The sequence below is a fragment of the Capra hircus genome, chromosome 2 (assembly GCF_001704415.2).
Source record: "Capra hircus breed San Clemente chromosome 2, ASM170441v1, whole genome shotgun sequence".
NCBI lineage: Eukaryota > Metazoa > Chordata > Mammalia > Artiodactyla > Bovidae > Capra > Capra hircus.
In genome coordinates, this window is record NC_030809.1 from 127,446,908 (window position 1) to 127,462,536 (window position 15,629).

The 15,629-nt window shown below is 33.4% G+C and overlaps 1 protein-coding gene across 3 annotated transcripts in view; it reads right to left on the reverse strand.

Annotated features, from left to right (window-relative positions):
- The window catches only part of CALCRL (calcitonin receptor like receptor), a 127,498-nt gene that overhangs the window by 37,986 nt on the left and 73,883 nt on the right, over nt 1-15,629 (reverse strand). For 2 of the 3 annotated variants that reach the window (XM_005675875.3, XM_005675873.3), the window contains 7 exons: nt 11,890-11,980; nt 11,649-11,718; nt 10,035-10,126; nt 7,591-7,726; nt 5,065-5,175; nt 4,861-4,973; nt 3,354-3,445 (listed from right to left, as the gene is read on the reverse strand). In XM_005675875.3, the coding sequence (XP_005675932.1) occupies nt 3,354-3,445; nt 4,861-4,973; nt 5,065-5,175; nt 7,591-7,726; nt 10,035-10,088 (506 nt within the window). In that variant the 5' untranslated portion in view covers nt 10,089-10,126; nt 11,649-11,718; nt 11,890-11,980. The remainder of the gene's footprint in view (nt 1-3,353; nt 3,446-4,860; nt 4,974-5,064; nt 5,176-7,590; nt 7,727-10,034; nt 10,127-11,648; nt 11,719-11,889; nt 11,981-15,629) is intronic. The other variant, XM_005675874.3, reaches the window with a different exon arrangement.

The following is a 15,629-nucleotide window of genomic DNA, read 5'->3' on the forward strand; positions in this document are numbered from 1 at the left end:
GCTAATGAGGTTTTGCCTGTGTAGCATGCTACAATCTTTCTTTTAAAGCTTAGAGATTTGTGGCTTTTAACACACACACACACACACATACATATACATACATATACATTGCATATAGTATTCTTGATTTTTTTTTTAAAGAAAACCTGTGTGGTGGATTCATGTTAATGTATGGCAAAACCAATATAGCATTGTAAAGTAAAAAAATAAAATTAAAAAATATATATAAATAAAAAGAAAAGAAAACCTGATTTTCTTCTGAAAAAAATAAAGTTTATTAATATGTTGAACATGAATCCCATATTTGGGACAACATTAATTTTTTAACTTCTCTTTTAAAATGAGAAATGGGTCTACAGTGATAGAATTGACAGTTTATTTTGAGCAAGAACTTTTTGATAATTTGTTACAAATTATCTAGAGATTGTATCATAATTTCTGTTTTCGGAAATTTGTGCCTTCTTAAGAACCTTCGATATGAATTACTTTGGGGAATTTTAATGGCAATTAAACTCAATTGGCAATTGAATTCAAATGGCAATTAAATTTTAATGGCAATTTAAATTAAATTAATTGTAAATTTAATTATTTAGGAAATGTTTTCCATATTTGAGGGTAAAAATTATCTTCAATTTATTTTGATACATTTTTATACAGTTTTGGAAGAAAGTCACATTTTAAAATGTACACAAATGTTGAATTAATTTTCTTCAGTGGAATTTTTTTAGTTTCTAATGATGCCTAGATAATGTCTTAAATCAAAAGTGCCATTAAAAGTCCCCAAAGCAATTCATATTGAAGGTTCTTAAAAAGGCACAAGTTTCCAAAAACAGAAATTATGATACAATCTCTCGACCCTATGATTTTGAACCCATGAAAGATAATCATTTGGTTCATATGTTATTTGCTGTATTTTGAATTGTGATGAGCTGTGTCAAGGCTATGGTTTTTCCTGTGGTCATGTATGGATGTGAGAGTTGGACTGTGAAGAAAGCTGAGTGCTGAAGAATTGATGCTTTTGAACTGTAGTGTTGGAGAAGACCCTTGAGAGTCCCTTGGACTGCAAGGAGATCCAACCAGTCCTTTCTGAAGGAGATCAACCCTGGGATTTCTTTGGAAGGAATGATGCTAAAGCTGAAGCTCCAGTACTTTGGCCACCTGATGTGAAGAGTTGACTCCTTGGAAAAGATTCTGATGCTGGGAGGGATTGGGGGCAGGAGGAGAAGGGGACGACAGAGGATGAGATGGCTGGATGGCATCACCGATTCAATGGACATAAAAGTGAAAGTGAAGTCGCTCAGTCATGTCCGAATCACCGACTTGATGGATGTGAGTTTGAGTGAACTCCGGGATTTGGTGATGGACAGGGAGGCCTGGCGTGCTGTGATTCATGGGGTCGCAGAGTCGGACATGACTGAGCGACTGAACTGAACTCAACTGTGGGCTAAAAACTGGTGTTCCAGTTAAAAACGAACCTAACATCCAATTATCTAATAATTTTTGGATTTGAATTATTTTGATGTGCTATTACTGTAGTCGGTTCTGAATCGTGTTCCAAGATACATGTTGAAGAAGATGAAGAAGGAGGAGAAGGAGGAGGAGAGTGGGGGTAGGGATAAGGAGAGCAGGGAAAGAAGAGAGTGAGAGAGAGGCAATGAGAGTGACAGTAGTGATGAGACAGTGAAGTGCACTTACTCTTCACACTACATTCTGTGATTCTGCTCCTGATCATATTTATGAAGACCATGTTAATGTATAAGGTAATGCATGCATGTTTTAGATTTTACTTTCCTATCAATTTAAAAAGTCACAGCTAATGGATAGAATTAAGAAATTAGAAGAGGAGGGTAAAATGGGAGTTTAGGATTAACAGACAACACTACTATACATAACAACAATAACGTCCTACAGCATAGGGAACTATATTCAGTATTTTGCAATAACCTCTAGTGGGAAAACATCTGAAAAGAATATATGTGTGTATATTGATGTTGTTCAGTCGCTCAGTTGTATCCAACTCTTTGCGACCCCACCCCATGGACTGCAGCACGTCAGGTTTCCCCATCCTTAATGGTGAGAGATGGTATGTGTATATATAAGTATGCATCTCCTGGAGATGGTGAGAGATGGTGTGTGTGTATGTGTATATATATATATATATATATACACACACATATATACATATGTATATATTTGGGCTTCCCTGGTAGCTCAGCTGTAAAGAATCTGCCGGCAATGCAGGAAATCCCAGTTTGATTCCTGAGTTGGGAAGATCCCCTGGAGAAGATATAGACTGCCCATTCCAGTATTCTTGGGCTTCCCTGGTGCTCAGATGGTAAAAAAATCTGCCTGCAATGCGGAAGAACTGAATTCAAACCCTGGTTCGAATCTGAGTGACTAAGCACAGCATAGAACACATATATATATTGTATATAGACATGCCTACATACATACAGGCTTCCCAAGGAGGGTGTTAGTAGTAAAGAAACTGCGTGCCAATGCACGAGACAGACATAAGAGATGTAGTTTGGATCCCTGGATCAGGAAGATCCTCTGGAGAAGGGCATTGCAACCCACTCTAGTATTCTGGCCTGGAGAATCCCATGGACAGGGGAACCTGGTGGGCTACAGTTCATAGTGTCACGAAGAGTCAGACATGACTGAAGTGACTTAACACACATTGCCACATGCATATATATATACTCACACACACACACATACACACACGTATGTACATATAACTGAATCACTTTGCTGTATACCTGAAACACTGTAAATCAACTATATTTCTATTAAAAAATAAATTGGAACTGACTTTCCCTCCAGCTCCCAAAAGAATAAACTAAAAGTAAAATTCAAAGCATAATTTAACTATTTTAAAGATTATCCCCCCAACACCAGGAAAATTAACCTAACCACAAATATTGAAATTATTATTTTTAATAGTAAATATTAAAAAGCCATAGTTATTTTTTTGCACAAAATACAGTTCTTACAACGTACTATGTATGCTGATAGTAAAATTGACCAAGAAGTTGAAAATTTAATTGGGCAGACCTCAAATATTTCACAATTTCCAAAGCAAATACAGATAGGTTTGCATATTGGTTTCGGTTCCTTTCTTACTGCATGACAAGTTAGGCTTCAGATAGTTCATCAATCTCCTTTCTCTATATTTTATAAAGTCAAGACAGAGTCAACATATTTAAAATTATTTTAAATATCAATTTATTTTAACTATTATAAATCATCTATATTTCATGTATTTTATCAGCACATGACATAAACATGGATATGACTCTGCATTCACCAAAGATAATCAGTAAATTTAAAAAAAATGTTCATGTACTTACTTGAAATAAAAGAATATGCCAAGTGAGATAAGCAGTGATGCAATAGATAATACATGTCCAATTATAGTCAGGTAAAACAAATTCAGTGCAGTCTGCAATTTGTATGAATAAAACAGTAATTAACGCTAATATCAATGCTATAGTTCTACATGTGTATAAGCCCCAAATCAATAAAATAACATCTGTTTTTAAAAACATGTGATCTGATAACCTAAGCCTTTAGCAAGCAAGCCAGTAAGTATTTGAATACACCTTGAATGAAGAATATCTATGAAAATTTATCAGGTGATATAAAAATTTATTAAGTGATGTCAAAATTTACAAATCGCTCTTTTTTATTTGAGAAATTAGAAGTCATATTAAACATATGAAGAAATAAATTTATTGATCTAGGTTCATAAAATGTGAAACCAGCATTTTAAACTTTGGAAGACATTGACAATTTTCACTCCATCAGTTTGTGCACCTTAAATTGTGATTTTTGTTTGTTTAATTTAAATACCAGGTAAGGCTTCTTTCCCAACTAAGTTTCTTTTTTCCATTTGACAAACTTGATACTCCAAAACAAATCTCAATATTATAATGTATAGGGGCCTCTGATTTGTACAAATAAATTATTTTTCTTGGTTTTAACTTTATCTCTTTGATTTTTGTCTTTATTGTAACTTACCATTTTAATGTGTGTATATATATATATATGTTCAAACCCTTCTCTGAATAAATAAAGAGTACATGATTTATAATGAGAGCTGGCAGTTATCAAATCCTTACTATAGGCTTGTTAGTTTTCTAAATATTTTCCTTGTATTTAGTCAGTTCCTATGAAAACCTTGAGGATGGGTTCATTATCCTCATTTTAGACAGGAAGGGACTGACGCAGATGTTCAAGCTTGCCCAGGGTCACAGTGGATAAAGAGCAGAAACACGAAGTGAGAAACCAGAACTCAGTTTTAATCACTGTGACAAACCGCCTCCACACACACACGCGTGCTGGCACTCTGTATCGAAACTGTATTGTTGTGGCAAACTGTGCTAACCTTGACTTTAATGTATGATGGACGTTAAAAGTGGGAATACCAGTAAGGGTGAACTAACAGCCAGTCAGTATGAAAGTCTTTGGTTGGGATGGGTAGGTCTGTTTAAACCCCCCTGGGCTGGTCTTGTTCTCTTGAGCACAATTCCTGAGTGTAACTATAGGAGTTTCACCACAAATGAACATTTCTTTTTTCTTACACTTTTAAACTATGTTTACTTTGGAAAATTCTAAACTACAGTACTGAGACATTGACTTGGAAATAGACAAATACCTAGCTGGATTGCTTCTTCAGTGTAATGACTAAATCTATAATAATTATTTCTATGAAGATATTTTTCTTGACTTTTTTTTATGAAAAGGCTTTACAGTGGAATGAATGAACACTAGCTAAATTTTCTCTGATATTGTATCAATAACTAACTTTTAAAGTAGATAGTGTAAATTCAGTTTGAATTTATGATTATTACGTACCTTCACTTTCTCATGTGTGTTAACATTACACTGGGTATAATTTGTCCATGTTCTGTTGCTTGCTGGATGTCTAAACCAGTTTCCATCTTGGTCACAGATTTTTGTAACTTTTTCTTTAAAATTTAAAAGGAAATAGTAATTTAGTTAACCAAGGGTTTATTACATAGATGTCAAAGAGATTTGTATATGAATTTCTACTTTTACCTGAAGGATCAAAATCCTGAAAGTAATCAGGGCAGTGCTGCATTGATTCTGTTCCTGCAGCAACATCATTCCAGCACAGCCATCCATCCCAGGTTCTGTTACAATAAATGCCTTAAGGAGAAAGTAAAAATCAGTTCAGTTATACAGAAACACATGAAGTCTTCATGGTTAACTCACACTAACAGGGAATACAGACTGTCTACTGAAAATGAAGACATCATATAAGATCTTTATAACAATTACTTGGATTATTCACAAGGTAATTATTAGAATAACTAATTATTAAATTTAGAAATATCTAAACAAATGTATGTTTAGCTTTAATTCTCATTCTCAAAGGTAGCTATTTATCCAATAAATTACATGGTCTTTGCTGGTTTTCCTTAACCATTAAGTATTGGTTAATTAGTGTCCCTATTTATGAAATTCAAAAAATATGGGAAATTGGAAATGTGTTCTATTTTAGAAACTGTATTCTTAGGGCAAGTTATAGTATTTTTTGAAGTGAACAAATGAACATTCTAATATTTCCTATTTTATCATATTAACCCTGATACACACTTATTTAGGGCCCTCCACCAAATTCCAGCTCTTATTTTTCTTTTTTTTTCAAATGAAATAAGTGTTTAATCTCACATTCTTTGCTTACCTACACTAAGAGCAAAAACTTCTTACATGAAAAAAAGTTTAAAGGCATAGAGAAATAAAATGACTAAAACTTTCTAAAGTTATATAACAGTCTGTAATCAAAGAGGGTAATTTTTTGCCCTAAGCACACATAGAAACTTGAATGTTGCATGAGCTGTTTATTATTATTAATAGATTTGCACAGCAATCTCAGAATCAATCTAGGCCTCACAGCAATAGAAAACATTCTATCGGCCTGAAAATCTAAATATTTCTAATTAAAAATAAAACTCATATAGTCTGTTTTCCCTCCTGTGATTTTCAAACTCTTTATTTAAATAGCTTGCATCCACATTATTACCATATAAAATGCATTTTGAGGCCTGTCAGAGCAAATTTTCCTGATCCCATTTTAGAAAGCATTTTAGACAAGTCTTTACAGAGCTCCAAAAGATTCCACAACACTAACTACCGGATAGACGGAAAGGTCTAGAATTTTCCCAGCTGTGTTATATGGCGTTTGAGTGAGACATGAAAAAGTTTTCCGTTAAAAAAAGTTTTTGTGGTCAAATAGATTTGGAAAACACAAAGCCAAACACATTTCTTTATTACAGGGTTTTTTACAGTATTTAAAACTACAGAGAACATTATGAATCTCCAAGAGGAAGTTTATTATGTACTGATCTTGAACTTTATCACAAAATTATTTTATTATAAAACTCTCATAAATATATTCCTATTATTAAGAAATTAGATTTGAAGCTAGCTTGCACACATATCTAGATCATTTGGAAGGCATTAATTCAATAATTTAAAGCTAATAACACTTGGACTTTAAGGGAATAAAGTGAGAGGCCAGATCAGTTAGCACAGAATTTGTATACAGATTTTAACTATTTGATAATGCAGTTCCTACTGAACTAATATCAGATAGTTTATCACTGTCTTACATATTTTAGAGATATGTTTTAACTGGATATATATTGTAATAAAAATATTTGGACAGATATATCAAATTGCTTTGATATATATTGGTTAGATTAAGATTCCAAGAGTTGATCAATATGGAAAAATTGCTTTTTTTTCTCTTTCTCACAAGCAAATTAATTTTGACATTTACAAAAATTAACAGTAACCTACTTTTAACATATTATGTGTATAACAAACCTTTTTATACTATAAATATTTTCTCCCCAAATTAAATTGTTTCTACTGATTTAAAAATATCTAAAGTCTTTATGTTTTTCTCTGTTTCATTAAGAGTTTTGCATTTTATATTTTAAAGATAATCCTGCCTTTAAGGTTGCCAGATAAAAAACATGGTGTTTTCATGCTTTGGGTTTCGTTTTTGGTTTTGCTAAATTTCACAACTCTACTTGTGCTACTCAGAATTAAGGCATATATGTGACACTTGGTAGGCCTTCAATGAATCTTTCAGAAATACCTTAAAAATATCTAATGGAAACAGAAATTCATGGATTTCATTAGCTTTGCTACCAAATGTACTATACATAGTATGTGTTATGCAAAAACAAATTGTCATTTTATTAAGCTCCTATCAAGAAGTTTGTGAAAAAAAGAAATATAGATCACATAAACTGAATATCGACTGTCATTGATTTAATTCAAGACACATACTTATTTTATATTTTAAATATCTTTATACTATATAAAATACTAAAAATATCCCTGTCACATATATTTTTATTAGAATTTTTAAAAAGAATAAGATAAGTTACATAATAAAATGTTCTTCACAAATAATTAAAACTGCACATATACTAGAAAAACTAGCAACTAACTCATTTTTAAGAAGGAACCTAAGAGACCGGCAATGACGTAATGGGGGTAGTTTTCTTATAAACTATATCAAATGCATTTAAAATTCGTCATGTTTACCTTCTGTTTGCTGAACAGGGTCTTGCATAATTTTCTGGTAACATTCATATTGAGCTGTCATGATTTTATTTCTAGTAACACCCAGCTGAATTAAGGCATCGGGATTCTCTTCTTCGGATTCTGCTATAACAAGAATCTAAGGAATTAAAGAAAATAAAATTTCAGAATTGTGAGAATGTTAGAGACAGTCTCTCACAGTGAAAAATAGTAAGTGCAGTGATGTGCTGCATGGTCAACAGGCTCTGGGGGGCACTTCTTGACTTTCAGTGTTTGCCAGTTTCCATGGTGTAAATATCCCCACCTCATCAATATCCAACCACCACAAAGAGCTGCCAGCGGCAGCCCTGGGAAGTACAGGCCGCAGTGCCCCCTCAGAGCCTGTGGGGGCCAGCTCCAGGCCAGCTTTCTGGAATGCAGGCAGCTCTACTCAAACTCCACCTCTACTTTTTAACCTGGCAATGTGGAAAAGATATTTAACCTCCACCCTGGCACACAGCCCCACCAAAATCTCTGCTTTCTTATTGTAAAATGGGTTAAAATAGGATCAAGATAACAAAGGGGAAGTATCTGGCACATGGTAAATGCTCAAATTTGTTGCCGTTTTTATACGTACATTTTGATAAAATAATGAAAGTTCATTTATGCTGTTGGTTAATAGAATTGTATGCACATCAATAAATGTTTTAGACAGGTCTATATTTATATTCTTCCACTTTAGTAGTAGTATTTTAACCTTCACTTACACTTTAATTTCTACATGAATTTTTTTCCTTGTTTCACAGCATGAAGCCTATATACACGTCTCTTCAACTTTATTTCTTCTTCGCTTTTGCATTATTCCTATCTATTTTCCATAAACAGTTATCTTTCTATTCCTGTGTTGATTCCTTATTCTTAATTTTCTTACTGCTGTTCTCTAGCAGCAAGTTGAATTTAATTTAAATGTAAAATAGATACGAATAGTCCCTCAGTGTGTGACATCACTCTAGTTTTCCCATCACCTCACCACCATTCAACATTAACTTTTTCATTCTTAGATTGGTTTTAATTTCTTAACAAAGATTTATGGAGTTGTTGTGCTGCACATATTAAAAATGGAAATTTACAACATCAAGGAAAAATATTTTTCTCCTCTTCTCAGTTTTTAGAATTGCATAAAACCAATATCATTTTTATTCTTACTTTAAAAGCCAGATATGCATGTTGTTTGAATGAATTCAAGAGAAACGGTCCCAATTCCTTAAATTACAATAATCAGGTTGGTAATCTGTTACAGAATTACCTGCAGGGACCCAGCTTTGGCCCGTGCAGCTCATTGGCAGGCTCAGTTGAGGGTAGGAGCCAGAGAAACAGGACTCCTGTTTCTTAAATTCTAGTCTGTTTACCTAAGATAACATCCGAGAAGCGTAGAATTTGGGCTGCTCCTAGACTTGAGAATGTTTTTAAATACAAATGCTAACAGGAATGTAGTCATGCTTTTTTTCCCATTTAAGTTTTCTATATTTCTCTTGAGTCTCTTTGCTTGACTCTTCCTGGGGTTTACTTGGAAACAACACAGGAAAATTATTTGCTGGCACAGAGTTAGACGAGATTATGTCTCTCAGTTTCTCATGCATATGATAAGAGTATTTTGTTGTTGTAGTAGTAAGAGTATAGTCATTGCTTTAATAAGGGAGAAAGATGGGAACAAAATATTTCTGTAAATAAAGATAACATTAAATGTGTAAAGCATATAGCCCCTCTAGTAGAGCAATTGCTTTTTAGTCATCTTCAGTCCCCCGTCCACTTCCAGCCCCACCTCCCCTGCATATACATGCAGAGGCATACAGGAGCGCACATACTCACACACACATCTGCCCCAAACTTAGCTTCAATGCCTGTCAGAAAACGGACATTTCATACTTATTTGAATGAATGGATGAGGAAATTAATTTAAAACATAGTGATTGGTTCCAAAATGCTTTTCAGTCAATACAAGTCAATCAGTTGGCAGAACGGGAAGAAAATCAACAGGTTGGAATTGCTTTTTTAACGTAGCTAACTCAGAATCAGCAGGTCTGATTGAAAATATTTCATCTATTATGTATGACTGTCCTATGCAGCCATTCCTTTTTTGTTTTTTTTTTTTTTTTCAAACTCTGGTAATTACTTTCCTCTGGTGTCGGTACTGCTGTGTCTATCATACTTCCTCACTTTGATACCACCCCTCCCAATGCAACATAATACTAGGGTGCCAGTTACAGGACTAAATGCCTAAAAAGGTACACTGAAAGAAAATGAATTATTGCTGTGTTGATTAGATAAAAAAGTGTACTTTATTTATGCATCAAATAACTATATGTATGTGATTTTGTGTTATTAACCATTATCAATGATGGGTATATTAGAAGTTAAAACAGAAATAATCATAGATAGGAGGATACATTAGACAAATTTATGCTTACCATGAAAAAAGGCAAGAGGAACAGAAAAGACAGGAAAAACTTTTTCTCCATCATTAAAGCCAAAATGAAATATGCTATATATATAAATCAAACTGCAATAGAAAACAAAAAATATAATTCAGCAATATATATGAAGTAAATATACATGGCTCTCAATGGAAATTTCTTTTAAACCTCATGATAAAAAATAAATAAATAAAAACTACATGATAATTCTGCTTTAAGGATTTGATTAACAGTTTTATGAATTACAAATATTAAAAGCATCATAAAGTACTAAAGAGCTAAATTAAATACATTTTAATTTAATTTAGTTAATTTTTCAAGCAGGAAAGCCTCTTACAGATGTAATTTTAAAAAATTAGAAATCATCTTCTTTTTGTTTATTTCTGTCAAACATCAACATGATTCAGCCCATAGGTATACATATGTCCCCTCCCTCATGAACCACCCTGTTCCACCCCTCTAGGTTGTTACAGAGCCCAGGTTTGAGTTCCTTATGTCATACAGCAAATTCACACTGGTAATTTATTTTACATATCCTTAAATTTACCAAAACTTGGATTAAAAAATTAGAATAAAATGATAAAAAGTATCAGAGTAAAGTCTCAGAAGACATAAAAGCACAACTTTTGATAGCATGCTGCTGCTGCTGCTGCTGCTGCTAAGTCGCTTCAGTTGTGTCCGACTCTGTGTGACCCCATAGATGGCAGCCCACTAGGCTCCTCTGTCCCTGGGATTCTCCAGGCAAGAATACTGGAGTGGGCTGCCATTTCCTTCTCCAATGCATGAAAGTGAAAAGTGAAAGTGAAGTCACTCTCACTTTCACTTTGATAGCATATTTTACTATAAAGCTTATTTATTTCCAATAATTATTCATCTTATTTTTAATTTTATGACTCTTCAGCAATTTAAGGGAAAAATTGAATTTGGGCCCATTCTTTGAAAGCTAGCATCCATAAGTCATAAAAAATGGACTTTTATTTTAATAGAAATTACTCTTCACTGAAGGATTCACTTTATATAATAAAAATAGTTCCCTAACCCATCTATATTATTAAAATAAGTTTAAAGGATATGGAAAATAGCAAATAAAAGTATTTCTGTCAAGCGTTTGTAATGTTAGATATAGATCCCTGCTAACTTCTTAATTCTAAGAGGCAAACATCACAGGAATAAAGTGTTGGCACTTACTCTCCAAAAGTTCCATCACCAATCTCCTCTGGTAACATTTTTATGAAATATAAATGACCCTGGTTTAGTCATATAATATATCTGTTTAGCTGAGTTAAAAACATTTTTCAAAGGAGATAAAAACCAATACAGTATTATAAAGTAAAATAAAATAAAAATAAAAAGTTTAAAAATATATAAATAAATTAAATCCTTTAAAAAAATCCAATCAATAAATATTTGCCAGTGAACTATATGAACTTAGATTTAATTTCGTTAGGAAATGTGTTGTGATTCCTATTACAGGGCAAATGTTAGAATAAGAATTATAAAAATCTTTTCTTCATTTTACTTATCATTTGTATTATTGCATGCAATGAGAGCACACCATTAACTAGCACACAGAATCTATGCCACTGCTTGACCTCATCAATGACTTACCTAAAAGAAACTTCTCTTTTTATTGTAGCAGTCTTCCAAATAATGCTTTCTTTTCAGTCAGCTACACTGACTTAAAAAAATACAATGAAAAAACAAAGTATTACATTGAATTTAGATTTAAAAAATCAGTTGTAATAGAAAATAATGAATCAAAGTTTTTGTAATTTAATGATTAATGAGTTGATATTTTAGTTTTTATTACATTGTACCATGAGAAAAAATCTAATTTTCTGATACTTACATTCACAATTGTCTCCAGACTCAAATCACATTTTCTCTTGGATCACATTCAAAACTGTCTTGAAGAATGTCTTAAATCTGGAAGTCATGACCTGAAATATTGATATAATAATTTTATTTCAATGAACGAAATCATTTCCATGATAAATTAAAATTTTCAAAGAAAATGCCACTAGTAAGATGATATTTTTATTAAGCTACTCTGATTTTTTAAAATCTTTTGCTTACAATATTTGAGTTTTGTCACAAATATTTGTCGTTTTGCATCATGTGGAGAAGTTTATGTCAATTTTCATTTATCCAGGATGGTTGAAACACTGAGCAATTGACTATTTTACTTAAGAAAATATCAAAAAAGTAGAATACAATAAAATAATTTACAAATTAAACTGTTTTTCAAACTTCCCTCGAATAATCTGAGCTTTCCTCGTGGCTCAGATGATACAGAATCTATCTGTAATGTGGGAAACCTGGTTTGATCCCTGGGTTGGGAAGATCCCCTGGAGAAAGGAATGGCTACCCATTTTATCTAATATTTATTGGAATGTGTTAGTCTCGGTTATTTAAATCTAATTCCCTAGCTGATATGGTTCCTCACAGACAGAAACCACATTCATCTTTCTTTTCTTTGTGTCTGAAATAAATGAAAAAATGAAGAAATTAAGTACTTTAGGAGCTTAAGTTTATAATCCAGAACACTAATCATAACTATTAGTGAATTATCATTTCTTTTATTAGAAGACTGTAAGTAGTGTTTGCGGAGAAGGCAATGGCACCCCACTCCAGTGCTCTTGCCTGGAAAATCCATGGACGGAGGAGCCTGGTGGGCTGCAGTCCATGGGGTCGCTAAGAGTCAGACACGACTGAGCGACTTCACTTTCACTTTTCTCTTTCATGTATTGGAGAAGGAAATGGCAACCCACACCAGCGTTCTTGCCTGGAGAATCCCAGGGACAGGGGAGCCTGGTGGGCTGCCGTCTCTGGGGTCGCACAGAGTCAGACAGGACTGAAGTGACTTAGCAGCAGCAGCAGCAGCAGCAAGTAGTGTTTGAATCTATACTGACACTGAAAATTGAGGGGAAACTTCAGCATGTTTACTTTTTTACAAAATGAAAGTCCTTTATTCCATCTTTGTGTTCAGTGGTTGGTTGGGTATTTGGATTGAATGGTGCTGCTGCTAAGTCGCTTCAGTTGTGTCCGACTCTGTGTGATTCCATAGATGGCAGCCCACCAGGCTCCCCTGTCCCTGGGATTCTCCAGGCAAGAACACTGGAGTGGGTTGCCATGTCCTTCTCCAATGCATGAAAGTGAAAAGTGAAAGGGAAGTCGCTCAGTCATGTCCGACTCTTTGCGACCCCATGGACTGCAGCCTACCAGGCTCCTCCATCCATGGGATTGAATAAACAGTAGTTTACCGTTCTATCTTTGGAAGTCATAAAGCTTAAGACAAATTTGAAACATTAGTAGCCCACATTTTTTCTGAATTAAATATGTATAAAATACAAAGTTGCAAAGGAAAATGTAAAGGAATATTATTTTATATGGAAATCAGATTTTTATGAAACAATGCTTTGATGATTTACACAATGCAGGATTAAATTATCCTTAATGTGTATATGGGCTCAAAAATTGAAGGAAAAGTTGCCTCAAAAAACATGTTTGAAGTTTTCCTATATCCAACATATTTGAAAAACATTTCATGCAACACTAGCAGCCATTTTTGTTGCTTAGCTAATGGGTTTCAGAATCAGAGTTCCAAAAAATATCTTAGTGAAATATCTCTTAGTGTTCAAAGGATCATCCTGGCACCAATAATTAAGATGAGTTTATTCAACTCACAAAATATTGATCAGTGCAAGTAATTCCACTTTTATAGCTTTCTTACTTCACCCTATTCCCTAGTGATCTGGAAAGTGGGCTACTAGGAACCAGATTATATTCTGCACTGCATATATTTGTAGCATTCCTAATCAAAGGGGCAGGTTTATGATCCCTGGTTTTATCAAACTTTGAAGCAGCAATTTTGGGTGGCAGTTTCTCAACAACATGGTGGATACTTGTACTCTTTAGATCTGGTAATGTCTATTTCATGCAGTGATCCAATTTGCTTGCATCATCTACCCTGCAAAGGATTTATCAAATTTCCTTCCTGGTAGACATATGGCATGAAAATGCTAATGATGGAAGAATCACCCCTTTTACCAATATTCTTACATCTTACATCAATTCTCACATCAATAATGTAAGAATCATGACTGGGCATACAAATAATGCTACTGCAGATACATCTGAAGGTCAGTTTAGATTAAGCCTCATATTTATGAGTATGGCATGATTACTGTCAGAAGCATGCTTAATTGTATGCCTCAGCTTACATTTAATCATACTGAACCAACTCACTGGTTCTTTGTATACAGCTTCTCATATGTTCATTTAGCAAGTGGTTCTCTCCTCTATGTTTGGCTTATTCCAGATTTATCTTTCCTGAAGTTCACATTATATTAATTGATCAAAGATGTTAAGTAAATCATTGTAAATTTCTCATACCTAGTTAAATTATTTATTGACAACTGAGTTTCATGTTGCGTGCTGAAATACAGTAGGTCCCATTCAATTTTGAAGAGAGATCAAGTACATAATTAAAGGAGGTCAAATTAAATGACTAATTCTGCCAGTGGATTTTTTCAGGTGAGCTTTTCCAGGTTAACAGGAAAAGCACTGCTTCAAAACTGAGAAAGCTCTAATATAAACTTTTAAGTCAATCTCTAATCACAGTGGAACTAGCAGTAGTTATTGGCATTTTCTCTTTTTAACTGCTAGCCTAGTCTCTAGATCCTATAAATATTATGATCACATTTCAAAATTAAAATAGAAGATTTGGTTTTACTGTTAGAAATAAAATAATTTTCTTTACTGTATATATGAAATAAAAAATAGTTTATAAATAATCTACAAGCTGCTCACTCCAAGAATCACCAAAATAAACTTTAAATGACTTATTTCATCACAGAAAGAACTTTGACTTAAGACCTCAAATAACTTTTGAAATATAGCTTCCTAATCACTCATAGCTTTGTATAGCATCATTCTGGGTTCATTTCTTAAAATTGCAGTAGATCAGCAACACAAGGCAGTTCTCCGTTTTTTTAACAGTTTTGCATTTCCAAATCCACAAAATTTAACCAATCTTCTTGGCTTGATCAGTGTAAAAAAAAAAAAAAAAGGTTTATTCTACCTAAACATAATAAATCAATGTGACCTAATCATTTACCAGAACACAAAATCATAAAGCCAGTACCTTTCAAAATTGTTTCTTATTTTCTCAAATTTTTATTATACATGTACACACTTCTCATAAATTTTTCTTAGTAAAAATTCTTATTTTTAGTTGACTCATCTAACCCTAATATTAAAAGTGTATGTCCACTCCAAAATTAAGACCAAAAAAACAACTTTAATCTTCCACTCCTCGATTTCCAAAATATCCTGGATTGTCACAGGCCCTAAGCCATGTTCTTTCCTCCATTTATTTATCTAGTTACTATAAAACTGGCTAACAGAAGCATTTCCCACAAATATCTAATTTGCCATTAAGTATCCCGAACCTTTGTGTGAGCAAAGTGAGGCTGTTTCCTATCCAAGTACATGGTTTCCTTTATGGCATATTAAACAAGTTCCATTTTTCCTGATTCAAAACAAGGAAAAAGCACTCTTCGCTCCCAATATCCTACGTGTCTATGG